This window comes from Benincasa hispida, chromosome 4 (genome assembly GCF_027475165.1).
Source record: "Benincasa hispida cultivar pf3 chromosome 4, pf3_genome.v1.1, whole genome shotgun sequence".
NCBI classification, from domain to species: domain Eukaryota; kingdom Viridiplantae; phylum Streptophyta; class Magnoliopsida; order Cucurbitales; family Cucurbitaceae; genus Benincasa; species Benincasa hispida.
Window position 1 is genome coordinate 66,745,258 of NC_143481.1, and position 7,513 is coordinate 66,752,770.

The 7,513-nt window shown below is 34.2% G+C and overlaps 1 protein-coding gene across 2 annotated transcripts; it reads left to right on the forward strand.

The window, feature by feature from the left end:
• The first annotated feature begins 144 nt into the window (after positions 1-144).
• Positions 145-4,979, forward strand: LOC120075427 (Leucine-rich repeat protein kinase family protein). Of its 2 annotated transcripts, none has more exons than XM_039028807.2 (7): positions 145-2,409; positions 2,566-2,699; positions 3,098-3,341; positions 3,579-3,790; positions 3,900-3,925; positions 4,133-4,247; positions 4,421-4,979. In XM_039028807.2, the coding sequence occupies exons 1-7, from the start codon at positions 1,056-1,058 to the stop codon at positions 4,643-4,645; spliced, it is 2,310 nt and encodes a 769-aa protein (XP_038884735.1). In that variant the 5' UTR covers positions 145-1,055; the 3' UTR covers positions 4,646-4,979. The 2 variants fall into 2 exon arrangements, with proteins under 2 accessions (XP_038884735.1, XP_038884736.1); XM_039028808.2 differs by having other exon boundaries at positions 150-2,409; positions 4,139-4,247.
• Positions 4,980-7,513: the final 2,534 nt, after the last annotated feature.

Here is a 7,513-nt window from a genome sequence, read left to right on the forward strand (position 1 = left end):
CTTAGTCAAAATAATAAAAACGGGTAACTAAAAAAGAAACCACGTGATGGCAACATCGTAAATACTTTGAAATTTGTAGGATAGTTATGACAACATGACAGAAGAAAAAAATATTTAAAAGTCGAAAAGAAAAAAAAAAATAAAAAAACAGAGTAGCAAGAAAGAAGCAAACAACGCAACAGACTAGCATGGCGTTCATATTTAGCAGCGCCACAGAGCTCGCCAGCGCACTTCACTTTCTTTCTTCTTCATTCTCATTCATTTGGGCTCACATCCATCGCCATTTTATGCATCCCCACTTGGTTTATTTGCTCCAAAGAATAATGTTGTTGACCTCTACCATGTCAGAGAAGACCACCTTGTAGCTGTAGTTAATGCTCTTTCGGTCTTGGTTCTTGTTTTTACAGGACACTTTCAACTACCTCCACCAATTATCTCTTATCCTCCTTAATTTCCCTTCTTCTTCTTCGTCTTGCTCTTTATTTTTTTATGGAAGAGCATTGCTAGTGCTTTCTTGCTCTACTTTATCAATTTGTCTCTATTTCCCTCATCCCCTTTTTGTTTTTTGTTTGTTTTCTTCTCTGTTTTTTAGGATTTTATCTTACCAATACATTGTTTGTAATCGTCACTTGAAGTTTTGTATCTTGTCTCTTCGAATTCTATTGCAGCCTTTTCATCCTTGAGCATTTGTTATCTGTGGGAATTGTACCCTGTTTAGAAGATTCTCTTCTTTACTCTGTTTTCTCTCTGTTTTTTTTTTTTTTTTTGCTTTGCTTTCCCTTTTCTTTCTCACCTTTTGGTCGGAGCTTCTGAGGCTTGGCTCGGCTCTCTGTTTTTGAGGGTTTTAACACCATTATTTTTGTATTTTCTTCTCTAGTGGAGAATAATTCCCGACTGGGGGAATTTCCCCAGACAGTTCGCTTTTCTGATATCAGTCAAAAGATTTCCAGATTCATACCATGTGGCTGATCAGAGTCAGACTAAGAATTCTTTCTTTAGTTCTTCGTTTTCGATCATCTTGTTGATTTAACCGGCTAGTTTCAGAAGCTTCTCAAATGGGTTCTCTCCGATTTTTCCTTATTGTCAGTCTTTCATGGATTTTATTCCTTCCCTGTACTCATCAGCTACAAACTTCTCAGACCCAAATCCTGTTGCAGATTAGGAAGCATTTGGAGTTCCCTTCTTCTTTGGAAGTTATGAACACTTTCGATGGCGACCTCTGTAATGTTTCTCCATCTCGAAATATGACCATTGCGTGCCAGGACAATGTAGTGACTGAACTCATAATTAAAGGGGATAAGCCTGCCAATTTTAGAGGGTTTAATGGGTTTCCAATTCCAAATCAAACTCTATCTGAGAGGTTTTCAATGGATTCTTTCGTTACTACATTGTCAAGGTTAAGTAGCTTGCGGGTCCTCGGCTTAATATCTCTGGGCATTTGGGGGCCACTTCCTGATAAGATTCATCGTCTCTCCTCTCTTGAGTACTTGGATTTGAGCTCGAATTTCATATATGGTCAAATCCCACCTAAGATTTCAACCATGGTTCAACTCTATTCATTGGTTCTTGATGGTAATTTCTTCAATGATACAGTCCCTGATTGGATTGACTCTCTAACGAACCTTACCTTTCTGAGCTTGAAAAGCAATCGACTGAAGGGTCAATTTCCCTCTTCATTATGCAAAATTACAACACTAGCTGATATTTATCTGTCTCACAATGCAATCTCTGGGGAATTGCCTGATTTGAGTGCTTTAGCCAATTTGCATGTACTGGATATTAGAGAAAATAAGTTAAATTCTGTGCTTCCTGCCATGCCAAAAGGATTGGTTACACTTCTACTTAGCAAGAATGCTTTATCTGGTGAAATTCCTAAGCACTTTGGTCAGATGGATCAGCTTCAACATCTTGATTTATCATCCAATCGACTGACGGGGTCGCCACCTCCTTTCCTGTTTAATTTGCCAAACATTACATACCTGAATTTATCTTCAAATATGATGAGTGGAACTCTTCAAAATCCTCTAACTTGCAGTACAAAACTTGGGGATGTTGATATTTCCGACAACAAGTTAATTGGCACACTTCCCTCTTGTTTGGGAAGTTCTTCAGACAAGAGAATGGTTAAATTTGGTGGGAATTGTTTTGATACTGATTTTCAACACCAACATGAAGCATCATTTTGTGCAGAATCCCTTGCAGGAACAGGAAAGTCTAGAAGAAAAGAAAAACTGTTGATTGTTGCCTTCATCAGTGGAGCTGTAATTGTTATTGTGCTTTTAGCTTTGGGAGTTTTCTTTTTGTACCGAAGGCTCTGCAAAAGAACGGTACAAGAGCAGCTGGTACCGCCGAAAGATGTACAAGAAAATTCACCTGCTGCAGTTCCATCCGAACTACTAGCAAATGCCAGTAAGTTGTGTCTATTTGTCTCTAGGCAGTAGGCTACATTTCATGTCTTAATAAGATTTTGATATTTTCCTGAATGGACAAATGATATGGTGTGTGAAGTATTTTTAAGGTGGGTTCTATCATCATTGAAAGCTTAGAGGAATTGTTATTTTGCAGGGTTTATTTCTCAAGCTATGAAGCTAGGTGCTCAGACTGTTCCAGTATGTCGGTCATTTTCTTTTCAAGAGCTAAGGGAAGCTACAAAAGACTTTGATAAATCATTGCTCTTGGGTGAAGGTTCTATAGGAAAGGTATTCCCAAAGACTTCAACCCATGAGATAGAGTTTCTGATAGAATACTTTCAAAGTAGTGCTTTATTTCTGTTCATATTTTAAGTTTTTCATATACTTAATCTTGATTAGCTTTTCTTACCTTAATCTTTCGTCTACTTAAATTAGATGTTGCAAGTGATATTTCATATAAATCATTAAGGGATTTCAATTTTTCACCTGAACTCTTCTTTGATTAATCTTTGGTATACAAACTTGATTTCCAGTAACGTTCATGCAAGGGATGTTAAAAATTCCTCCAGGATGCTTAGATCAACTTTTAAATATCTTATTGTGAAGCTGTTTTTGAGGATGTATTTAGTTCTCAACATTTAAGGTTTTCACCACACATTTGGAACTTATTTAATTTTCTTCTACAGCTCTATAGAGGAAAATTGGAGAATGGGACCATTGTTGCGATAAGGTGTTTGGCTTTATCAAAGAAACATTCAGCACAAAACCTTAAAGTTCGGCTAGATGTTCTTTCGAAGCTTCACCATCCCCATTTAGTTGGCCTTTTTGGTCACTGTATGGAGGGAGACGGACATGACAACTCAAATGTCAACCAGGTTCTTCTTGTATATGAGTACGTGGCAAACGGGAATTACCGTACCCTTTTGTCAGGTTAGTCCACCATCAAAACAGTAGAAAGTAAAATTTTGAAACATTGTTTTCTCTGTTTATTGCAAGATAATCTTTGTTAAACAACAGTTTTAGTGTAAAACTTGTAGACACTGTCACTTTGTTTTTATTCCTGAAACAAATGCAGCCTTTGAGCATGTTATAGGCTCTCTTTAGCTTTCAATTTATTGATGGAATGCTCACATTACCTCACTTAATTTATCTGCTTTCCAAATGTAGAAACTTATCCAGAGAAGATCCTGAAGTGGTCAGATAGGTTGACAATTTTAATTGGAATTGCCAAGGCCATTCACTTTCTACATACAGGCGTTATTCCTGGTTCATTCAACAATGGACTGAAAACGAACAATATATTGCTTGATGAACACCGAATTCCAAAGCTTAGCGACTATGGCACGTCGATTATCACTGAAGAAACTGAAAAACATGAGGTTGGTTAGCTTGACTCTGGATTTTGGTTCAGCATTTTCAGTGATATTTTGACATTTCTTCTGGCTTCTTTTATTAAGTGAACTTATACCATATCCTATCTTTTTGTAGACAAAGGGAGAAGGCACAAAATCAAGGTAAGAAAACAATTGAGTGTAGCGCAATTATTATGTCATGTCATGTTTACTATTAGTCAAATGAATAATCTTAGGAAAGCAAAATCAAAGAATCTCAAAACCTGGACCAAAAAAATTAATGTTCCAGTTATTCTTTTCATTTTATAATAAGATGATCCCCTATAATCTCAGGTAGTGGTGAATAACTTTCATGGTCTTTGGTTGCAGCAACAGGAAAAACTTGGTGGAGAATGATGTTTACAATTTTGGATATATATTGCTTGAATCACTTGTTGGGCCAATTGTAACTGGAAAAGAAGAAACATTTCTTCTAAATGACATGGTATTTTAGATTTTTTTCTTTCTTCATCAACTAAATGGCTGAGAAATTCAATGTAAAGTGTCTCTTTACATTCAAGTTCATCAACTAAAAGAGAGCAGAAAATTTTGGTAAACGTATTTGAGTTTGTTCTGTTCTTTGTGCTGTCTGAATCCTTATGTATGAAACAACAACAGGCATCCTTTGGCAGCACGGATGGCCGGAGACGAATTGTGGATCCAGTTGTTTTGACCACTAGCTCCCAAGAGTCATTATCAAGAGTTATATCCATCACAAAGAAGTGCATATCTACCGACGCAGTGTCTCGACCCTCATTTGAGGATGTGCTGTGGAACTTGCAGTATGCTGCTCAAGTCCAGGCCTCTGCTGATGCTGAGCAAAAGTCTGATTCCACATCTTAGTTGTAAATATTACAAGTTGTTCAAAACTCGACTTGAGTCTTCCTACAGTCGCAACGAGGCAAAAACGAGATTCATGAAGATGATGAGCTGTAGGCACAAGCACAAGGAAAACAGGTAGGCAATATTTTGAGCTGCCATTTCTTTAATTTCATGTTCACAGCTGATGTAAAAATGTAAATGTCTAGAGGGAAAACTACAGTATCTTAGAGTTTGTTTGAACAGTGGAAGAGAAACAGTAGAGTTTTGCAGTGATGATTGAGATGAGTGAAGTTTAGTTAAAACAAAATATTCAGTGAAAATGTTTGCTATCAAAAATGAAAATTGGTTTCTTCCACTCAGAATCTATACCACTTGCTAAATGTTCTGTCAACTTTAGATGTCATACATACATTACTATGCGGTTAAATTTGCGTTTTAGTTCATATGTTCGGTACCTATTTAGGGATAAGCTGGTTCGCACATTCGCAGATACTAAATGAAAATCCTCATTCGCACATTCACGGATACTAAAAGAAAATCCTCGATGTATCCACCCTACTAACAATGGGAGTATATACATTAAGGAATCTGATTAATACTAAACATTTATCACTTTTATCTTTTTCTATAATGTCCAAAGAAAACGTCACTTGTCAGGTAAGAAAATTGTTTAAATCTTGTAATTACATAAACAATTTAGGATATTTTGGACCCAACCATAGAGATTAAATCGAAAAAAATTAAGTTTAAAAGAGCCAAAACTGATATAAGCTCAAACTATAACTAAAATAACTCGTATATTTACAAATGCTCATTAGTCTTTAAGTCAAAATAATAACCCAATTAACTTTCTTTTTAGTTCAATTGAGAGGATTTGAATTTCTAACTTTGTGATGGAGAGTGTTTTTAACTTATTAAAATATGTTCATGTCCCTATTCCCACGTCTACTCAGTTTAGAATTTTATTTTATTTTATTTTATTTATTATTATCATTATTATTTTTTTAACGAGTTATTTGAGAACAAACTTTTATTTGAGATTTTTGTATAGATGATTTAACTCTACTTGCGCTAATGCAGAATGACCCAAATCTTGAAAGCAAGGAAAACTAACCTATTATTTAGGTCACGTACCACCAAACAATGTGGAATTATCCCTCAGAGTTGTGGATTCTCAACTTGATATGAACCACCTATAGCTCCATATTATTATCAATATTTTCTTTATTAATTTAAGTCTAGTTTTATTGTTTCCAATTTTATCCTTTTTAAACATGTTAAATAAAGGTAATTTTGTCATTTTATTAGTGATGTACATTAGGATTTTGGGAGGCTATATAAGATCTGGCCATTAGGTTGTACGGAACTGGATTTGGAATTTGGAATGATAATTTTCCTATATTGATGATGGAGATTTATCACCAACTTTGCAATTCTTGATCTAGGGTTGCATGTTTGAGCATTCAGCTAAGTTTGTTCATCTTGTTTGTGGAGTGTTCAAACCTTGAGAAGAGGATTAACTCTCCTTATATATTGGTCGAGGTAATCCAATTCTAGTTTTTCCCTTTAAATTGACATCATTTGACTTCAGGGTTTTAGAGTTTGATATTAGGGTCCAATAATTAGGTTCCTAATTTTCAATTCCTAGGATTTCCATATCATTTGGTATTAGATCCCAGGCTGAAAGAATTGTTTGGAAAAAAAAATTGGATTGAAGACCACAACAAAATCGAAAACGCAACGAATTTTAAAAAAGATTGGGAATCGGTGAAAAAAAATCAAGAAAAAAATGAGAATTGGAAAAAAAAAACTTACATCTGTTGTGAACTTGAGGAACACAATAGGAACATGAATACCAATAAAATATAATATTAAAATAAATTTAATACAATATAATAATTAAAAAATTAAATATTAAAATAAGTTAAACATAATATATAAATAAAATAAAATAACAACATATGAAACAAGAAATTTCTTTAAAATCTCCATTTTTTTCCAATTTTCATGGATTTGTCTAGTGTGTCTTTCAAAACCCACAAAATGCCACTATTTATAGGTAATTTGGCAAGTAAGAGATGGATTACATGGACATTAAGAATGACTATTTACAAGACACATGACTATATATATATGGAGTGTAGAGGTAGTGACATTTGACTTTTTGATACTAAGAATGGGTATCTATTATACACATAATTTGTGATATTTATAATATTCCCCCTTAGATACCCATTATATATATAAATGAAATATGCCTTGTTAAAACCTTACTAGGAAAAAGCTCATTGGGAAAAAAATCATAGTGAAGGAAAAAGAGTACATATTTCATATACTCTAATACTCTTAAAAAGAATACAGTATTTTTACTCCCCTCATGGAAACATCACTTGAGTTCTCTTAGTCGCCGCATTCCAATAATATGTACCAATTTCTCAAAGGTTGCAGTCAGTAATGATTTTTTAAATAAGTCTACTAGGTTATCCTTTGAACAAATTTGTTGTATAATGATATCACCATTTTCTTCAAGATCATGAGTGTAGAAAAGCTTTGGTGAAATATGCTTTGTTTTATCACCTTTAATATATCCTCCTTCCATGAATCACAGACATAGATACAGATACGAGATATGGATACGATAGGACACGACGATACGTCAATTTCTAAAAAGCTAGGATACTGATACGTTGAAAATACGTTTTCTTTTTCTTAAAAAAATCTACGATATAGATAAATTTAGCATATAAGTTAATGACAATAATACAAAATACAATACAAAAAGCAACATCTAAGATGTTGAAGTACAATAGTCAATAAAATACAATAGAAAAGTGTTCTCATATTGATCAGAGAAGAAGAAAAAGATTAGATGGAGAAGTATGAAGATAA

What these genes read in the sequence shown, in the direction of transcription:
- LOC120075427 (XM_039028807.2), top strand. Translation starts at nt 1,056, where the DNA reads ATGGGTTCTCTCCGATTTTTCCTTATTGTCAGTCTTTCATGGATTTTA. An exon ending in GTGAAGGTTCTATAGGAAAG is followed by an intron (nt 2,700 to 3,097) that starts GTATTCCCAAAG and finishes TTTCTTCTACAG; the next exon opens with CTCTATAGAGGAAAATTGGA. An exon ending in CATTTCTTCTAAATGACATG is followed by an intron (nt 4,248 to 4,420) that starts GTATTTTAGATT and finishes AAACAACAACAG; the next exon opens with GCATCCTTTGGCAGCACGGA.